This window comes from Penicillium canescens, assembly GCF_028828765.1.
Source record: "Penicillium canescens strain IBT 15451 chromosome Unknown utg000003l_segment0_segment0, whole genome shotgun sequence".
NCBI lineage: Eukaryota > Fungi > Ascomycota > Eurotiomycetes > Eurotiales > Aspergillaceae > Penicillium > Penicillium canescens.
Window position 1 is genome coordinate 2,525,512 of NW_026703965.1, and position 21,243 is coordinate 2,546,754.

Below are 21,243 nucleotides of genomic sequence, written 5' to 3' on the forward strand. Positions count from 1 at the left end.
TCTTATTTCGGGATATATATTTGTTTTTTTAACTTTTGGCGCATGCCTCCTTGGCGGGTTAATAGCTTGCCTAGAATTGTTCGAAGTACACCGTAAATACACCATCTATACTAGGCACTTTTGGAACATTGAATGCATATTATAATTAATTGCATATTTTGTGAATTAACACTAATAATAGATAGAGTAAGGGACAGTAGTCGCTCAGGTATGCCACAATTTTCGATGCTTCGCTTCGCAAAAACAGAACTGGTATAGAAAAACAAACAACCATATTGACAAGGAGCTTTTCGTAAATACTTCCGTTGGCCCTTTGGAGGAACCAAGTCTGACACCAAACAATGCAAATAGCAAATGCGGATATAAACAAAATATAGGAGGAAAGTATACAGGAGTGCAGTATGTGCAGTAGGGAGTGAGTATGTGAGTGTCAGAAGACACGAGAGAGGCCCTTAACCACTGGGATTCAGGCCGCCAGAGCGAATGAACTCATCTCTCATGACGACGCTGACATCCGAGTTGCGATATGGGGCAAGATCCTCGCGGTGCAGGCCGCGAATCTGTTCGCGACCTGCAGTGGAGATAGAGCGGCTATGAGACTGAGGGCGAGGAGAGTGGGCGCGGCTGCCCAGGACAGAGAGGCGGTGGTTGGAAGTCCACATGGGAGATCTGTTGCCAGGGGAACCACCAGTAGACATAATAGATTGTCTAGGAGCGAAGACGGGCAGACGAGCGAAGGACTCGGCATCGGTGGAGACGTTGCTCATACTCATGGCTGAGATATCAGACATAGGACGGTGGTAGCCACCACGACCAGGAACGTGAGAGACAGAGCTGTAGAGCGTGGAGACACCAGACACAGCAGATGAGCGCCACGAGTGCACAGCACCACGGGGAATAGTGATGATCTCCTCATCAACGCCGTTTTCAATGGCGGCTGCCACGTCGGCGGGCTCGATGGGATCACCTGCAGCGCGGCTGGCCATCATCTTAGCGGATTTGCCAATCCAGAGCATCTGCTCGTGTTCCCGGAGGTATCGGTCACCACTGAAGGACTTCTGGACGATCTTGCGGGTCATCATGCCGAGCTTGCGGCGGTGCTCGCTCTTTGTGTACATGCGGCGGGTGATGGCTGCCACGTCCTCTGCGGTGGGGGAGTTGGTCAGGACTGGTGCGGGCTCGGTGTCCTCGCTGTATTTGCTCCATTCGCCCAGCATGGCAAGCATGCCGATCTGGGCCTTTGCAAGGTTAAGGGCGTCATTAGGTGCGACCACGGCACTGAACCGGGAGAAGTCATCTGGGTCACTGAGAACTCGGAGGGAGGCACCGACGTCTGTGCAGACTACGGGAGCACCAGTGAGAGCGGCTTCGCCTAGAGCGAGAGGGAGACCCTCGGACAGAGACGAGTTGAGGAAGAGCCAGGTGTTCTCCAGGACCTTCATGGGATCGGCAGTTCCACACAGTGTGACCTTACCGCGGAGACCCTTGGAGGCGATAATCTCTTGACATTCAGTGGAGTATGTTGGGGCTTTGTCGATGGCACCATAGATGTCCAGGTGATAGTCGTCGAACTTCCACTGGTTGATGATGATATCGGCAGCGAGAAGGGCGATCTTGATGTCCTTGGCATACCAGACGTGAGACAACATGGTGACAGTCGGGCGCTCAGACTTGATTTCCTTGACTGGGGCGAACTTCTGCATGTCAGTGATACCGTTGACAACGGGATCAATCTTGCGACGGAAGACGTTGCGGTGTTCAATTGTTCCCTGGCATGTACCAATCTCGACCTCCCAGCCGGGGTTGAAGAAGTCGGCACATGGAAGGATGATATCGGCGTGGTGGAGAGTCAGGACGGAGGTAATGCGCATCAATCCAAGCAGCGAGTTACGAACAAATGGTGAGAGCTTGCAGAGTGCAGATGACAGACACAGGTTGGTTTCACGCCAACTGATAGCGTGATCCCAAATCTGCAGAGTACACTTGCGCTTGATCTTACAGACAACGCCATATGAGGCGCTGACACTGTGGTGCGAGGCTTGGAAGGTTGAAGGAATCTTCTCAGGAACAGGGATCGAGAAAATGAAGAGATAGCGGTACCAGAGCTCCAGGGCGACATCGAGAGCGGCCAGCGTAGGAAGTTCAGTGTCGAACCACTCCGACGATGGCATGGCATTCGACATCTCCTGAGTAAGCCACAGTTCACGCCAGCTCTGCTTCACCGTTTCACTGTTCCACACTTGGGTCCAATGACGGGATTCCTGGAAGTATGTGTTGAGGTTTACCAAAGCACGAGTCGCCTGGTGAATGTCGGCCTTCGTGAGGTTGATTGCGCGCGCACCCTTAACCAAGGCTGTCAGGATCGGAATAAAGTTCATCTTGATATCAAACTCGCTGGCGGAAGTCACATTGTCGACCTCAGCATCCAGCTTGTTATGGAACAAACCGTGAGTTGGCGTTAGGAAATCCATACCCCAGAGAGGGATCAGCTTGAGAGACTGGATGTTCTGCTCAGTCTGGTGCTTGGGAACACCAAAGTCGTTCGCAGACTCGCAAATCATGTGCCACTTGATAGTTCGCAGGGAGTTGATCATGTCTCGTCGACAGGCAGAGACACCACCACCTTCATTGGGCCAGGTACCATTGTCAGCGGCCATGACATGCAGGGTCTTGTCAGTATCAGTTCCGAAATTTTTAGAGCGAGTGTTGACAACAGCGTCACCTCCAGGGCCGAAGTTGAGCAAATCGGTGATCTTCACAGCGAGGGGAGTCCAGCTGGAGATGTTGTCGTCCAGATCGGCACTAGCCATGATGGCATCGGCACGGAGATCCATGTACTTCTTTGCAGATCCAAGGTTACCCCAGTCACGACTGCGCCAGTATGGAGCAAGGACTCGGTCTCTGCGTAGAATACGGTCATCCATCCAGCGGACAATAATGGCGTCGAAGTCAACACGATCCTTCCAGGCCTTCCACATAAGAGAGCGAGCACGAGAAGTTGAGACCACGAAGCGCTTTTGGTCAATCCAAGTGTGCGGGTGAACAGGTTTGACTGGAGACTGTCGCAGTAGAAGAAGGGGTTGTCATGCACAAAACTGGTATACTTCGGCTTGGCCAGAACACCCAGGTAATCATGCTCGATCATGGGAGGGGTCTGAACCTTCTGACCATTGATAGTTGTGAAGATAGTGGGATGGAACTTGTGGTCATACAGCCAGCGGCTCTCATAGACATCGGCGCCCTGAACAAAGCTGGCCTCTGTAACCTTGGAGTGAGGAATCCAGCGCTCAACCTTCTCGGGATGACGGCGGGGAGGCGCACACCAAGACACTGTGCAGCTGATGTGAGACAAGACGAACTCTGCGCGGAGCAGCTCATCACCGAAACGGGGGTTCTTGCGATAGTGGTACTTGAAACGGATCAAGTTACCATCCTTCATGTAGGAGCCAGATTCGATGAGACCCTTTCGGTTATACTGGACACTTTGCAGGTGATTGGCACCGGAGACGCAGCGACGGCCCAACGGAATGCGAGCCGAAGACCTGCCAAGCTTGAAGCCCTTCTTAGTCGGGGATTGGTAGTCGTAGTGGTATTCGTTGGTGACCTTGCCATCCTTGAACTCCTGCTTGACAAGAAGCAACATCTCACCGGAGTAGGTGCTGACATATTTCAGTGCCTTGACCTCCTTAGGCTCGGTCTTGTGGTCGCCTGCATAGTGGTAGATTTTGAAGCCACCGTCAATCTCATGATGCCGGAATGCCGTGAAAGTGCCGTCCAGACTCTGAACAATGACTCTGCTCTTCTTGATGTGGATAGTCATGCCCTTGGTCTCTTCCCACAGACGTTTGACGTTCTGGCGACCGTAGAATAGGAAGAATGACAGGCCTAGGTCTTGAACAAGCTTGGAGTAAACCCAAAGCATATTAAACAAGAAGACAGTAGGAACACGGACAACGGTAGGAAGGTTCTTGATGACGTGGTTGAACTCTCTCTGGAATTCCGGGTCTGCGACCAAAGCCACGACAAAGAACTTGACCGTTGTGCCCAGCGTATGGTAGATGTAGCTCACGGGTGATCTGAACAGTGACAACACAAGAGGGAGCTTACGAGGCACATAAGAAATGTACTCAGAAGTCTCCGACTCCTTGGGAAGAGCGGCTTCTCCGGTTCCCCAGTGAGCATAGTCGAGAACACTGATCGCGGTGGCTGCTCCAAGGTTGCAACGGGCAACGTGGATGTCAAGATCCTTGGTGTCAAAGGTGCACAGGCTTTCCTGAAGCCATTGTCGCTGGCTGTTAGAGAGACTGCATTGTTGTCCTAAGCAACGCTTCAGTAGTACATCACGAACTTCGGTAGGCAGCTTGTCCCAGTGAATATCAGCCTCGAAACCGAGGCAGAGCTGTCGGAGAAGCTCCTTCTTGGCCCAACGAACGACGGTGGAGGTATTGGCCTCCTCACGAAGCTGTCGGGCCATGGTGTGTGTGACTCCGCCGGAGACAATTGATCCTGCCAATGATGCGTATTCGTGGGGAACACCCATCATGAGCTCAGTGACAGCGTGGAGTAGAGTCTCAGCGATGACCTGGCAGTTTGTACTGATGTCAAGGCGCTCATCCAGAAGACCTCCAACACTGATGGCCAGCTTCAGCTGATTACCAGTGCTGCAACTCAAAGCACGGATACCCGGTCCGAGAGAGCCTATTGGAACAAGCTCGATAACAATGTCGCCCTTTTCCCACGAGGAGATCGCAGTGTTAACAATTTCCTTGGAGCTGGGGAAGGCCTCTTCAATGCGGAGCTCCTCTCTGCGAGACGTCATAGCACTCTTAATCTCGACACCGGGGTGAACAGCAGGGTTGAGCTTGAATCGTGAGTCAGATGGAAGCAGAGAGTAGTTTTCGAAGAAAGTCTGGAGTTCCTGCTGAGACCATTCAGGGTCGGACCAGGGCGTTGTGAAGGCGTGGAAGGTCCGGCCAAGCTCGACTGGAGAGTCAACTTTGTTGGGCATACCCATCTTGGCATTCCAGATTGACAGGAAGGCGACAGTCCAGGTGGCAGCTCCAAGACCGATGATGTGAGAGTACAGGTCGATGATCTCAGGGTACCTGAAGTGAGGCAGACCGACTTTGAGAGCGATACCGACCGGCAGTCCGACACAGATACCAGTGATGAGAGGCTTGAGCGCATGAGGACCGGTGAAGATCTTGGTGTATTGGTACCAGATCAAGCCAGTGTAGGCCAGAACGTAGGAGAAGAAGATGATCATACCCTGGAGTGTTGACTGGAAAGTCCAAATGAGAGCAGTAGCTAGAGCCAGACTCCATACATGCCACAAGAGGAAACGGAGCAGTACCCGCCAGTAGACCTTACGACGAAGCTCGACTTCCTTCTTCTGGGCGATGCGAATCTCCTTAGCAGACTTGACAGCGGTGGGAGTCTTGCTGCCAAGGGCGTCGTGGAGTTCCTGAGCCTTGGTATCAATGAGAACAGCTCCAATCAGGTAGTAGGCAAGAGCGAAGCCAACGGCCATCCGGTTCGCGTCGTTCACAGCGCCAGTAAAAATAAGATTGCGATCGCCACTGAGCAATTGAATCCACTTATCGAGAAGGGCAATCACGAAGTAGAGAACACCACATCCGATCTCCTTGCTCGACTGGCGCCAATGAATGAATGCATTGTGCAGACGGAGACCCTTCTGGGAGTTGCGAAGAACGTCCAATGCGACCTTTGTCTGGATATTCCAACCAGAACTGAACGCAATTGGGCGCGGAACATCCGCATAACGACAGTACCAGTCAAGGAGGAAGTTGGTTGACTCCCAATCACGAGCAAGTTCGAAGACTAGCTTATCCTTGGTTGCCTTGGAGAATATGCCACGGTTCTGCTCGGCAAGGACATCCTTTGACAGGGCCTCTCTTGCCAACTTGAGGGCAGCCGGGTCACTCATGTTCGCAAAGACCTTTTCGTCATCGTGGCCATACGCACTGATGTACCACTTGCGGATTTCAGTATCGTCAGTGCGTCGGATGTCTTGGTACCAGGTGACCCATTTGGAGGTAACCGAACGCAAGCAGAGCAAGAGCACACCGATGAAGATGTAAATGACGGCGAGATAGATTGCTGAGTCGTTGCCGGCCCAGGTGGTGATGATCGGCGACACGAACAGAATCGGGATGCAAAAGATAATGGCCTTGCGACCGGACAAAAAGCTTGACCCGGGATAACTGAAACTGGCGAGCGAGGCAAAGGTCGAGAAGTAGATCGTTAGAGCAATCAGATAAAGATAGAAGATTATACCAGCACGAGGGCCTCTGACGGCTGAGATGGCAACGAAACCAATCAAACCACCAGCGACAGTGAAGGCAATACCAGCAATCAAGCGGATGAGAACGAACATGTTAGCAGCTGCAAAGGCCATTGAGATGAGGTAGTAAGGACCACCGCATGCGATCCAGGTACCAATTGCACCAGAAAGCAGCAAGGAAATCATCAGGGCCATTGTTGCGCTGTCTTGTTCTTCGTGGCTCATGTCAGCAGAGAGATAAAGACCGCGACCGATCATGGTGAGCAAGATGATATCAATCAAGGCCGGGATAGCGAAGACACTCAGGAAGGTAAAACGCTGGTAGCCACGCATAACCTTGGGCTGTTCATCCGGGTTGACATCGATCTGTGCTCCAGCATAGGATGTAGCAAGCTGCGGAGCACCGTTCGCCCAGTTGGGAGGCTGGTGTTTGTTGTAGTAGGCTCTGAACCGATTGGACAAGAGCCTACCGAAAACACTGGGAGAAACATCGAAGTAAGCCTCGCATCGGGAACCAAGGGCGAATGACTCGGCAAATGCGGCAGCTTGATCGGAATGATTGTTAAACAGGGGGTTGCGATCGGTCACTTCCTGGTAAATTTCGTCAAAGGCACCCTTTCTCGCGGCACAGAAAAGGGCGAGGGCCATCATGTCGACATAGGCGTCAACAGAGCCACCCTTGAGAAGTGCGCATAGTCCATTAGTGATAGTAGCAAGGTCATCTTCACGGCGCACTCTCAGAACCCGACCAAGCACAGTTTCGACTTGGTTGAAAAGAGAAAGGCATGCCTTGATGGAAGGATGCTTGCACCCCTGGTCTCGGTACCACTCGATACGAGATCTGATCAATTCCTCGGGGGAGACAGACTGATCGAGGTAACCAACGGTGTTGTGTGCCTTCAAGAGAGCGAATGAAGGAGCATCCATGAGTTGTTTGCGGATATAAGCGCAGATGACCTCAACCAGCTCGCTGTGAACATCGGTCAAAGACAGATGCTGCAACATGAGGAGGCGTTCTTCGGGAGTGAGAACATCGATATCCTGAATCAATCGGCGGGGGAGACCAGTTTCAGCGGAAACATCCTTAGACCAGGTCGCGAAGGTGGCCTCGGCCTCGAAGCAAACATGCCGAGGGAAACCCTTGGCTGACAGATATGTATGGAGGATGGTTCCAGCGAGACCCTGCGCATTCTTGGATACGTAAATCTCAATACCCTCATTGTCCATCTCATAGACAGCCCAGAAGCGGAAATCGGAGCTCTTGCGCAGACCAGAATCGAGAGCAAGGTTCACATGCAGGAGATCATTAGAGGCCCAGTTCGCAAGTTCCTTGATGGAATTGGCGAGCTCATCTTCATCCTCAGAGAGGTCCAGGCTGTCATGGAATTGGCGAAGGAGAAGTCCGATGCTCTGGATCTTTGTCGTTGGAACAGGATGGAGCAGGTTGAGAGACTTGAGACGCTGCTGGGATTGAACAATTTCCGCGAAGACCATCGGTGATGACTCGGAACCGAGAGGGAAACAACCGAGAGAATTGTACGCCATTCCCGACATGGAGATCGAGAGAGGGCTACCCTGCGATTTGACCTGAGCAACCCATTCAGGGGGATCACGCAGTCGAGCAGTCGGGCTTTCGGGGGCCTTGGAGTTGTATTCTTCGGAATTAAGCAGCTCATTAACAGCAGGGAAAATGGGCTGGAGAGCATCCCAACCATTGTTCATATCAGGCGAAGGCAGGATGTTCAGGTTGGAACGCCAGGTGTCATGAGCCTTCATAATCTCAGCTTCTTTCAACCATCCGAAGGCGGGAAGGGGCTCGAGAGTCGTGATATTCAAGTCCGCATCTCGCAAAGCAGCTTCGGGACCGATCCAGGTAATTGCGCTGTAGAAGCTCGTCCATTGGAGAGATCTGCGAACGATCGCGTTGGTGACAGTCACATTATCGTCAATAGTTTCCCAGGCCATCACAACAAAATCTCTCATGCATGACTCGGAGACAAACGCCTTAATGGTTGATTGAAGCTCGGCCATGGCGAAGTAGTCGCGCTTCTCGCCCTCAGGCATGACGCTGGCATTGCGAATGACCAAACCGGCAACGGCATCGGTTTGAACAGCCGTTCTGTCTTCCAAGAAATGCGGAGGTGCTGACTCGAGATAGACTGCCAAACCGAGGCTGCTAATTATCTCAAGCAACTTTCTGCGAATAGAGGGAGAGAGAACATCCTCCCAGTTGGCGAGAAGGATACCAGAGAACTTTGTTTCATTGAAACTGCTTGCGAGTAATTCCTCGACCTTCTCGATGACGGTCAGGGCCGAGGACTTCGGGGTAACGACTCGGGCGAAATCGACACGACCCAGCACTTGACTACGTTCATGTCTGGAGATAGCTTTGGAAACACCGGGCTGGAATGGATCAACGATAAGAAGATCCCACTCTTCCAGCAGTCGTTCTTGTGAAGCAGTCGGTGGGTTTTCGAAGCCACCGAGATACACGCCAAAGCTCAAGGGCTTTCCCTTGCGTGCACGTGTGTCAACAAGATTGAGTTCACGGTTGGCTAGCTGGGCGAGGCGTTTAGAGACATTCGAGGGAACAGTGTCTGGTGGCGGTCTCGACTAAAGATGAACTCGAGTTAATATGTAAAACAATCGAGTTCTCGAGCTGCTGTTACCTTGTAGTATTTAATGAGTCTTCGCGCTCCGGACCATATAATAGAGACCGTTCCGATAGTGATGGTTAGTAGCAGAACTCCGATAAATATCTAGAAGAATTGTCAGAACCGCTGTCTCCACGTATCCACCCATGAATGCTCAAGGTCAGGTTGTAAAAGGGACCAGAATAAACATACAAACTGCCACCAATGCCCTTTCATGGCACCCCAGCCCAGAGGGTGGGCCTGCACGGGAAGGAGCTTCCTTTCTGTCATAGCGAGGTGTCGAGGAGTCCTCGTATCAACAAGAGTTGGACGCAATATAAGAGGAACAAGGTCGGAGATAACCTGTAACTAATGGAGCTGAAATGTTCTCAAACACTCATAGCGACATGGTTGAACGAATGACTATACTTTGTCCTCAGGTGCAAAAAGCGAAGGATGGCGACACAGGATAGAATTGGAGAAGCACAGAGGAGCTTGGTCGACAGGGTGATAAGGTAAAAAGAGTAGTGGGGGGAACAGTGGCTAAAGTGAATACCCACTTTTCCAAGCTTCACAAAAAGTGATAAGTTCGCGAGTAATAAGTTCGCCTCCCAGGGTCCCTTGTCAAGTTTGTAGTCAAGGGGCTTGAAAAAAAAAATATATATGGTTTCGCCTTTTTTAGACTGTTTTAGGAAAAGGACCCAATAATTCATGACCGGGGGAAGTCTAGGCGTTTGTGAGGCGGATATCTAAAAAACACGGGGCAAAAATAGCACACTAAGTCTTTTGTTAGATGCAGGACTAAAAAGGCCTAAGAGACGCACCAGGGCTGACCGATGAGACAGGTGAGTGGGGCCATGCATGCTTCAGTGCGGTGCCATGTGTATGTGGCAAAACCATGCGATCAATATCGTGGCCATAGTTATTGACCGGAGTCGTCGTTCCGAAGCCTTGGGCCGGGTACCTGAACACAAGCTGTGCTTCCGGGGAGCTATCCATTCTTCATTCTGGTCTACTTGTTACTGATCTCAATTCTCATGTATCGAATTCTCTCGTGTTTCGCCTTCGGCTGCAAGAGAAAAAAGAAAATATGAAATTTTAAATAAATTATGCGTGCCGTTAGACACGGGCTAGAAGGCAAGGATTCGCTGGACAGAACGACCGGGAATGGTGAAATCTTGGCAGCACTGGCAAAACAGAAAGAAAGGAAATGGTGAAATTCGCGTAGCGGGGAAGAGATTTGAAACTAAGAGTGCAGCCACACTCCAAGGGGAAGTGGGAAGTGGTCGGGAATAGAATTTGGCATACATGTACGGACAGGTATTGAAAATTACACCGTCACACCATACGCGGTACCGTACCCGAGATACCTCGGATTTACTATACATATCCACCTCCCTAATCAGGTCTACATACATTGACGCCCCTTTCCCCACGCCAAGTCTGGATGTGCTCCGAACTTGGACTTTGTAAGAGCCCCAAGTCAGGGCTGTGCACTCGGCGATAAGAGGTCTTTGCGGCGATGCCGAGCCCGAACAGCGCATTCAAAGCAATGTGCCTGCTCTCGGAACTTTTAGCCCTGCGTTGGCGTCTTTCATGTCTCGGTTCGTCGACTCGATTGCCTAATACAGTCCTTTCCTTCAAATTATTCGATTATTATTTTTTTTTCCCCAGGACCCAAAAAAAAAAAAGGAATTATTCGAATCCACCGAAGCCATGGCGACCCCTGCAGTAAATTTGCTCCCATGCCCTGCCAAGGACAATTGGTGACTAGCCAATCGTATGCGTGGCCTTTCGCTAAAGCACATTACAGATGTCTCTCTAATTCCCCCATTCCCAACTCATCGGATCTCGTCTCCCCGGGAAATAGGGCCAATTTGCCGTAGTCAATCCCATCCCATCGCTTGACGCCACATGGAGAACATATGGGCGCAACCTAGTGTGATTTCGGCTCCGTGCGAGAGCAAGTCTTCTGTATGGACGTACAAAAATAGTTAGCTAGAAAAGGCGATAGGTCTTTGGGCCCGTAACCTACTCCACAGGGGGTTGTATAAAGATGACGATCATGCACTTATGGGTAGACACACGCAAGCCGATTCCATTCGTTTACATACATCGCATCGCATTTCCTAGCTGTCTGTCGTTAGTGGTACAGGCTTGCATATCTAGCTCCGTGTGACCTTCCAAGTGTGTGCCTGGATACGATCAAGATGGTCGCCATTCCAGTCTGGGCCCTGAAGGTCGGCTGCTTCTATGGCCTTATAACCTGCGACTCGGCCCCAGGTGTTTGGCCTAAGAGTACTCCAACTGTCATCGCCTACCGTCCCCCGACCTCCACCCCTTCTAGCACTCCCAGCAGTTCTGTTGGTGTGACTAGCTCTGCAGTCGTTACTTCTACCCCTTCAGTGACCCCATCTGGGTCTGGGTCTGTGTCTGTGTCGTTGTCTTCGTCTCTTGGCGGATCCTCCATTGTCCCCACCAGTACCCCTGCACCCTCTACATTCATTACCGCTTCCTCTTCGGGTTCCATCCCGTCGGGTTCTGCTTCAAGTTCTGTCATTGTTACTGTCTCACCTTCCTCGAGCCCTCTTGGTACTTCTACTCCCTCGAGCCCGGCCTCTAGCTCTGCTGTTTCATCTTCTGGAAGCGCTTCTGCTTCCTCTCCTGTGTCCAGCAGCCCGGCTTCATCTAGCCCAGCAACCTCGTCGCCTGTTTCGAGTGCCGCCTCTTCAAGTGCTGTTTCATCTGTGCCTTTGTCCTCCTCAGCCGTCTCTTCTTCGGCTGTTTCGTCATCGGCCGTTTCTTCGTCAGCTATCTCCTCAGTTGCTTCGTCTTCGGTAGCTTCGTCTTCTGCTGTCTCATCCTCAGCAATTTCGTCTGTTCCTCTGTCTTCAAGTGCTACCGTGACTCCCAGCATGTCTTCCACCGCTGTCTCCATTTCGGCCTCGGCCTCGGCCTCTGCTACCCCTCTCAACCACGCTGCTGTAGCAGCTAACATCCTGGTCATCGCCAGAGATGCTGCCTCGGTTGGTGTTGCAAGCTCCGGTCTTAATGCCTACGGTATTCCGTTCACCAGCCTGATTGTTCCCTCTGGTGGTGTTGCTCTCCCTGCGCTCAATGGTACTGCCGGTGGAAACTTCGGCGGTATTGTCGTTGCTTCTGAAGTCAGCTATGACTATGGTACTGCTGGATTCCAGAGTGCCTTGACCACTGATCAGTGGAACCAGCTCTATGCCTACCAGCTCGAGTACGGTGTCAGAATGGTCCAATATGATGTCTACCCCGGTCCCAAGTACGGTGCCACCGCTCTTGGTGGATGCTGTAATGGTGTCGAGCAGCTCGTCTCCTTCAGTGATATCAGTGACTTCCCCACCTCCGGTCTCAAGACCGGTGCGGGTGTTAGCACCAGTGGTCTCTGGCACTACCCTGCCTCTATCAGCAACACAACCTCGACCAAGAAGATTGCCGCTTTTGCTCCCACTACTGGCTTTGACACCGAGAGTGTCGCTGCCGTCATCAACGACTTCGATGGCCGTCAGCAGATGGCCTTCTTCATTGGTTTCGACACTACTTGGAGTGCTACCTCCAGCTACCTGCAGCACGCATGGATTACCTGGATTACCCGCGGACTCCACGCTGGTTACCGTCGCGTCAACCTGAACACTCAGATTGATGACATGTTCCTTGAGTCTGACATTTACTACCCGGCTGGGAACACCTTCCGTATTCGCCCCGAGGATATGGCCAACGTGGCTAGCTGGACTGATGCCATCAACGCGAAAATGCCTGCTGGTAGTTCTTACTATGTTGAAGTTGGTCACAACGGTAACGGAAACATCGAGAACTCTTCTTCGACTGACGCTGGCAACACTGCTTGCAATAATGGTGCCATCGAGTATGAGTCGCCTGCCGATACCCCTCTTGAGTGGATGAAACCCATTGGAACCGGCACTGACCTGTGGCCCACTACCCCCAAGGCCTACGACTGGAGCGCCACTTGCAGCAACATGGATGAGCTCCTCATTTGGTGGACCACACCGAGCAACATGAACAAGTTCGGTCACATCTCCCACACCTTCACTCATGAGGAGCAGAACAACGCCACTTACGCTGACGTCCTCCGCGAGATTACCTTCAACCAGGCCTGGCTAGCTGATGTCGGCATTGACAAGGCAGTTCACTACACTGCTAATGGTATTATCCCTCCCGCCATTACCGGTTTGCACAACGGTGATGCTCTCCGCGCCTGGTGGGAACGTGGCATTACCCAGTGTGTTGGTGACAACACCCGCCCTGCTCTCCTGAACGCTGAGAACGCCATGTGGCCATTATTCACCACCGTTGAGGCAAACGGCTTCGCTGGTATGCAGGTCAACCCCCGCTGGGCCACTCGTATCTATTACAACTGTGATACCCCTGCCTGTACTCTCCAGGAGTGGATCGACACCTCGGCTGGTAGTGGCACCTTTGCCGACCTCCTGGCCACCGAGAAGGCTGACACCATGCGTCACCTGTTCGGTCTCTACCACGATGGTTACATGTTCCACCAGGCCAACCTTCGCAACACTGACGTTGACCCCATTACCATTAACGGTGTCAGCGACAAGTACAGTATCATGCAGGCTTGGGTTGAGACCGTGGTTCAGGAGTTCGTCCGTCTCGCTGAGTGGCCCATCATCACTCTCACCCAACAGGAGGTAAGATAAGATTCTTCATGAAACGTTGGATAGTATTTTGTTCATTTGCTGACCCGGTTATAGTTGTCCTCTTCCTTCCTGGCCCGTTTCAACCGTGACAAGTGTGGTTACTCTCTCAAGTACGCTACCGACAATAAGCAGATCACCGCCATTACAGTCTCTGCTACCGGCAACACCTGCACTGAGCCCATCCCGGTGACCTTCCCTGTTGCTCCTACCAGCACCCAGGGCTTCACCACTGAGCAGCTCGGTGCCGATCCCCTGACCGTCTGGGTCAAGCTTTCTGGCTCCCCGGTCACCTTCACTCTTTCCACTCCCATTTCGTTCTAAAAACCTCGGAAGAGAATTGACTCGTCTTGATTTGGCGAGCTCATATACCTCCCAGCATTTTGTTGATCGCCTAATTTCTCGGATAATGTTGTGGATATTGTTTCAAGATGTCAATAATGGTGTCCAGATATGCGAAGGAAAACCCTCTATTTTTTTTACTGATACGAAGACTGAACGCCCTACATTTCATAATGCCTGGAAGAACATGAAGTATACTTAATGTATAATATTCAGTGGTTTCTTCAGAAAACAATTTTCCCGACCTCAACGATGTAAAAATTTCCAAGTCGAATCCATATCTCCTTCCCAAACTAGAAACTGGTCTACATGTAGCTCACTCTAACATGCCATCCGGTGGTCTGACAACGGGACAGACAGTATTCCCGCACTGCAGTCCGGAAGCAACAATGATTACAATGCCATGTGCAATGTTCCCGCACATCAGTCCCTCAGCTTGTCAAATCCAGGAAAAGTTTTCCAGAAAAATCTCTTCACTGAATCGTATAAGTACTTACAGTGTACACTAAAGAAAAGAGTGAAAAAAGAAAAACGGGTCCTACAGATGAGGCTAAGCTCCGTAAAAAAACCCAATCGTCCTTGGCAAGAAGGGAGCGACAAGGGCCCATCGGGACCAACAATACGAATGTCTTAGAACCCAACTTGTCTCTCAACATCCCGCTCCAACTGTCAACCAAACAATCACATCCGTGCCCAATGATCCCTCGGGGAATAAAAAATCTGTATTATGTCTCAGAAGTCTACATGTACTCGTCAGCCAAGCAAAGAAAAAAGAAACCTGCAAGCCCATTGTCCCATCCAATCTGCCCTGTTGCACTGCGCACAGCATGTCTTGCCTTGCTTTGCTTTGGTACACTGTTGATGCATAGGGCAATCCCCAAGGTCCACGCGGTGGCGGCGGAGTGCATGTATACGATGTTCGCCTATGCACCGGGTCTCGATTGAGTCAGCAAGGAGGCTCAAAGTGGAAGAATGACCGCAGAATGTGTCCATTTCAGGAGAATAGAGACGGGGGGTGCATGCCCAGACATTGAAGCCATCCCACCATCCCGCTTCCCCGTGTCGGCATTATTGCGTGGCCCTCGGGTTTAATTTAGGGACGTAGGTACCATTTACAGTACCTACAACCTAAGTCCGAGATACATATTTCGGCGGTTACAATGTACACCTACATTTGCATTTACACTTACATGTAACCTCATCCGGCTTTTCGTTTCTCCTGCCTTTCTGTTCCCCAACTCTGCAGCTCAGCTTCGGCCATGCAGTGGTGCGGGGTGTGTAAGAAGTAACCTAAAGCATGGAAGGAAAAAAAAATTTGCTTGCATGCTCAGCTGTCAGCTTCACTGAGACTACCCGAGGCAAGGTTTATTTTTTTACTTCTCACTTCTGACTTTACATCGTCTGATCAACGGATAAACTTCATTCATGACGACTTCTCACTACTAAACCACCTAAGCGCGATCTTGGAACGGGATGATGGCTCCTGATTCTCCGTATATTCTCGACTCGTTAAAATCATCTCGTATACATTAAATTGCCGTCTCAGTAGGCGGGTGTGGCGTCCAACGGATTTGCGGGAAGGGGAGATTCAAGCGATTGGGTTATCTGGGACTAGATCCGCGCGCCATACTGTTTAGCGTCTTTAGCGTTTCTTAGCGTGTTTTCCATCTTCTTTAGGTACTCTCCTCGGCTGCACAGCCCAAAACGCAGATAGTAAATGGTTTCACGAGTCTTGGAGTGCGGGTCCGTAAAATCCGACGGGTAAGTCAAGCGACACAGACACATTGCTACAATACCCCTTTGTCAGGGCGTGATTCGAATTTGAAATCCCCATTGCTTATCCCGGTGTAAGCGACCCCTGAAGGTTTGAGATTTTCCTTGTCCATGATTCAGGCCCGACAAGTCACTGATGATCATCCCATCCGAATTGCCGGATTCGCACGGACGGATTTGCAAGTCGACTGATCATCAAAAGTCAAATGTTTTGACCCCGATTTAGTTCTCGGTTAGGGCTAATATATTTGCAAAATACGGTGTATTCCCTCGGATCCGAATATTTCAATACACAAATACCAAACAAAGTAAAAATACCTGATCGACCCAAAAAATCGACGTCCCCACCTAATCGGGACATTTGTGACCTCTTTTGGACACCTCACACCTAAGGCGCTTGCCAGCGCATGCATTGGTGTTTACTTTGGCCATTGGCAATGTTCCAAATGTATGTTTCTGATGTTTTTAGATTTTCCGTCCAATGCCGCTGGTGCCATCATTTCGTGATCTGTTTAATCGGAGGCAATCAGGCGAAAGACTCATACCTTATAGCTCGAGTGATCTCCGAGACGTCATGGACCCGATTATACAGTAAAGCTTCCAGACTTGGGCTGGCGTTTGGCGGCCCCCAGGCCTGTTCAGGTGTAGTCATTCTTGGCGAACAGAGATTTTACTCTTTGTTGAGCTAAAGAGCCAAGGGATTGGTGGTGTCTATTTTAGGCGGCGCTACTGTACTCTAGGAACGCCCGTCGCTTCACAGTCTTTTGGGCCCGGTAATAATGTCCTTGGCAATTTCCAATCCGACTGTCAGCCCCCCTGAAGTCCTTGACTGGCGGTGACTTTTCGATTATTTTTCGCTCACACTGTAGAATTTTTTTGCTGTCCAAAAGGCACTATATTGCGAAGTACTATATACTCTGCTTTAATATCTTTCGGCAGAGATATTCAATTGGATCAGCAGGTTCCACCACCTTAATTCGCCCTAATGAACCTTGGGGACCCTCCCGGGTAAATTGGTCTGTTTTGCAAGTTCTGCAAGTCAAAGAAGCAAAATGTTGTGGCTCAGTGCTCTTGGCGACCCCTTCCACCGCCTCTAGGCTCCCGAATTCTCTACTCTTTGTTTTGTCTAGGTTTCCCTTTGAAAGGCATATTTTCAGGGTCTTCTGACATGTTTTTCTGGGCCTTAGCCTTACATTCCCCAGGGTAACATTCGGATCGCGATCGCTGTAACCGCCCTGAAGGATCGCCACAGCCTCAGCCCGGTCTGGCCGGCACCCTCACCCTAAGCTTAAAGATACCCATCTCCCGAACTAGCTGATCTTCAAGTCTTTCTTTCTATTAATTTGTACCTGGGGTGACCTCCTTCACTTTAATTGATCGAGTATGCGGGGTTGACACACCTGATCTCACCCAAGACACCTCTTTCTATATCACTCGTTCTTTTAGCCCTACACTATTCCTCAATGGGTGAACTATCCTCGAAGACCGGCTGGTGGGCCTGGTCCACCAAGAAGAAGGTTCTCATCTTCGGAACTATTGGCTTCATCATCGTCGCACTGGGCGTTGGTCTTGGTGCAGGACTCGGCATCGGTTTGAACAGCGGAGACGACGACAACGACAGCGGCGGCAATGACACCGGTAGCGGCACTAATACCACAGTCCCCACCAATACGACCGTGAAATGGAAGCCCGCCGCTGGCACCAAGTGGCAGATCGTGCTGAAATACCCACTGAACGACACCTCCATCGACGCGCCCATTTACGACATCGATCTCTTCGACAACCCCAAGTCCATGATTTCCGAACTCCAGGGTATGGGTCGCAAGGTCATCTGCTACTTCTCCGCTGGAACCTACGAGGACTGGCGCTCCGACGCAGGTGATTTCGACAAGGCCGACCTCGGCAAGAACCTTGACGACTGGCCCGGCGAGAAGTGGCTCAACCTTCAGTCCACGAGTGTGCGCAAGATCATGCAGAAACGTCTTGATCTTGCCGTCACCAAGGGATGTGATGGAGTTGACCCTGACAACATTGACGGATACGATAATGACAACGGACTTGATCTTACCCAGGCGATGTCTATCGACTACGTGAACTGGCTTGCGACTCAGTCTCACAACCGTGGTCTTTCCCTTGGACTAAAGAACGGTGGAGATATCATTGGCTCGGTCATTGGAAATATGCAGTGGAGTGTCAATGAGCAGTGTGCTCAGTACAACGAGTGTGATACCTATGCGGCCTTCATCGACGCGGACAAGCCTGTCTTCCACATCGAGTATCCTAAGGGTGACACCAACAACGATATCTCTGTCACCACCAAGCAGGTGTCTTCTGCTTGTACTGCGAGCAGCTCAGGCAACTTCTCGACTGTCATCAAAAACATGAACTTGAACAACTGGGTTGAGTACTGCCCTTGATCTGGGAATGCAGACTTAATTCCGGACTCGGTGCAAATTTATTTTACTTTAATTGGGAGTTGATGTTGCATGTATAAATAAGAAGTATATTTCTGATACCTTCAATGAATGTTCTTTATAGCGTCATGACATAGCAAATCCATTCTTTTCATATTTCTAAGCGTTGTCTAATAATTGTATCCAACATCTTCGCTCTTAACTCTCTTTTTACAATCTCACATAGACTTCCTTCCACTCTCTTCCATCCCCCGTTCGCCCAAACCGTTAAACCTCAGCTAGACCCCAAGGATGACAAGAAAACAGGCATCTCGCAACGATGTGCATGACGCCTAGATATCGCAAGAACCCTGGATAATCAGGAACTGTATATCCGCCATGCCAGCACACAGCGCACACCGTCGGATCCCCCGAGTCCATGGAATTGCATGAACCTCCTCAATTGAGCCAGAGTATACTAATTCGGCATCAACTTCGGCTCTTCTAACCACCAAAGACAAATCTGACAACAGACAAGAGAACCACATCACGCAAGCCCAAGGAACCAAAAGCGCCATAGCACACCAACCCAACCACCTTCACTAAGCACGACACCAATGCGAGCACCGAGTCGCCATTTCGCACCTCAATTGCAACTTAGCCTTTCAATAGTCGCTAGTGACGTCCGAAAAGGGTACATGTAGAGGCGCAACTCAGACTGACTAGTAATCGTCATCGCCTTCGCGAACTCCATTCCACACCGGAAAGTTGGTGCCATAGCCAGCAAGAATGAGGAACTAACCTACACGCATCACACCCATAAGCAGAGCCAAGGTGTAATTGCTCTCGCTCTCGCCCATCGCGCATAGCCACCGCGTGATCTCGTGTTCTGTTCTCTGGCTCTGGATTCCTCGCTAACTCACATCCGACGCGTCCCGGTAAGCTACTCCTCTGCAACTAGTGAATTACCCCATACTAGAAACGGTTCCAGGCGTGCCTGGCGTACCTGGTGTGGCTGAACCAGATTTTCTTACGGTGTACGGATTACAGGTGTCAGAATAATTTCGGCCGCCAAGCACGGGCTTGATACGGAGTCAGCCGTCTGGCAGTAGTTGTTTCTTTCTTCGGAAGCTGGTTTTGGATCCTTGATTTCGCTCTTTGACTAGCAGAAACAGGAGTTCATCCTTGCTTTTTTGTTTCTTTGGCTGTCTCTTGTAGATTGTTAGTTGATAGGTTTCAACTGAGCCACTATCAATCAATATGCGACGGCCTTCATTGGACAGAGGGGAAAACAAATGATTCTTTGGGCACTTTTGTGACCAGATCGGTGGTTGATGTTCGATTGTTTGTCTTGGCGGTCTTGGCATCTGCGGTGTCTAATGCTCTCGGGGAACCTGATTGGGCAGGTTTCAAGGGGTACTGTTAGCTTGTTTAGTGTGCAGCTTGGGGAAGTGGATTCATCCGGTATTTGAAAGGTTCATTTTGGTCTTTTTGATGTCGCCATTTACAGTACATTATTTACAATACATGTAATTAATCAGTCCCGTACTGTAACTTGTGTATTCTCAAACTTCGTTTGTATTTGTTCAAAGACACGAGACGAGCTTCACCGACCAATCCTGTTGGATATATCACACATGTTATGGTGCGAGATGATGGCACTAGCCATCGCCCTTGCATAACTCACCCGCGGCCTGAAAATAAAGTCGCACGCACATCGTACCTGGGCATGTAAAATTCCCAAAGGCCCTTCGCAAGTTCTACCGTTTATAGTTAGATAATATCAAACGAGAGAATTTTCTTAGTCCTAATATATCACGATAGAAGTGCCGATGAACACGGACTGGGTCTTCCTTAGCTCCACGATCTTCTGTCCGATCGGAATCGCCGTGTATACGTCGCCTCGGGCATATTCCTTTGCTATATCCACTCCAATAAAACAAGCTAAACCCGTCGGGTCGAAAAACGCAAAGGCCTAGGTAATAGAAAGAGAAAGCGCTAAAATCGGCAGCCCGAGCGGCTCCCGGGCGGATCTGCATGGTTCCTGAACCACAAACCACGAACCATTGGAGAGTTCGACCTCATTGGCGATGCACTTTGGATGTTCGGCGGTTGCCTTGATCATCACCTCCACTTATGCTACCGTTGGCTTCGTGAGGAGTCCAAAACTTTTGCATTGCACGCACCCCTGAACCGAAGCTCGGTGGGAACTTAACTCTGAGGCGATCCGAAGGGGCGGGTTGCCTGGTCGGTTGTGGTCCCCGCTGGGCTAACTAGGCTAAGGGTTCCAGAATGGTCGGCCCACGACGGTCCCAAGCGGCGCAAGCAAGCTCGGCGCGAATGGTCATTTCGGCCGTATGGCTTCTTAATGTGGTTCGCCACTTATAATGAACTAACCATGCATGGCAACCTATACTTCGAGCTCTTGAACTTGCCTTCGCGCCCCGGCGAACGCAGAAAGAACGGCTCGCCAAATCTTGAGATCTAGGCGTGTCCACCCTTGCATGTTCAAAACAGATCGCGCCGCAAGCCCCAGCCATGGACCCATCCCGGCCTCCTGTCCATTCCCGGACAAACGCCGATCTTGTACTTTATACCCTTAGTGCGGTACTAACGCACCCTAGTGAACTGCCCTGTGGTGTTAGACTCTGAGCGGGTCAGTTCGCTTATGCACGACAGAAGGGATTTACAAACCTTCCTACTGTATTTGTCTAGGGACGCTCGGCAACTACAAAAGTCAGTTCTAGCCAAGGGATAGATCGTAAATCCTGCCAGCCACGCGAGTGACAGTTATGCAAGTCCGCAAATCCCCGTCGCCATCACTGGTTCCGAAGTAGCCGACCCATGCCACGAGGTGGTGGCTTCCGCCACCAGCGGCCAACTCAGGGGTATCACCTGCAAAGAGCATGCGCTGAAGAGACAAGGGTAAGGCATATCGAGAATTTCCATTAACTGTATCATCCAGCGATTCACGTAGGGATAAACCTGCGTCATATTGGTCATGCATCCCAATATATCTCCCGGTTAGACTACCAAATATTATCCGTTACAGTAGTATTGCGGCTGGGCAAGAGCTTCCCAGGAAATTGAAGGCG

The 21,243-nt window shown here is 50.8% G+C and overlaps 3 protein-coding genes across 3 annotated transcripts; 2 read left to right on the plus strand and 1 right to left on the minus strand.

Moving 5' to 3' along the window:
* Positions 1 to 452: 452 nt before the first annotated feature.
* On the minus strand, positions 453 to 9,228 carry gtb3 (glycosyltransferase family 4 protein; the record flags this gene model as incomplete). The annotated part of the gene is made up of 4 exons (XM_058513155.1): positions 453 to 3,059; positions 3,092 to 8,917; positions 8,974 to 9,063; positions 9,151 to 9,228. 4 exons carry the CDS (start codon positions 9,226 to 9,228, stop codon positions 453 to 455), a joined length of 8,601 nt encoding a protein of 2,866 aa, XP_058374484.1.
* A 1,919-nt stretch (positions 9,229 to 11,147) lies between these two features.
* agd3 (putative extracellular serine-rich protein) lies at positions 11,148 to 13,964 on the plus strand (the record flags this gene model as incomplete). The annotated part of the gene is made up of 2 exons (XM_058513156.1): positions 11,148 to 13,634; positions 13,698 to 13,964. 2 exons carry the CDS (start codon positions 11,148 to 11,150, stop codon positions 13,962 to 13,964), a joined length of 2,754 nt encoding a protein of 917 aa, XP_058374485.1.
* Positions 13,965 to 17,218: 3,254 nt separating this feature from the next.
* On the plus strand, positions 17,219 to 18,172 carry N7446_004408 (endo alpha-1,4 polygalactosaminidase; the record flags this gene model as incomplete). Its single annotated transcript, XM_058513157.1, has 1 exon — positions 17,219 to 18,172. The coding sequence occupies one exon, from the start codon at positions 17,219 to 17,221 to the stop codon at positions 18,170 to 18,172; it is 954 nt and encodes a 317-aa protein (XP_058374486.1).
* Positions 18,173 to 21,243: the final 3,071 nt, after the last annotated feature.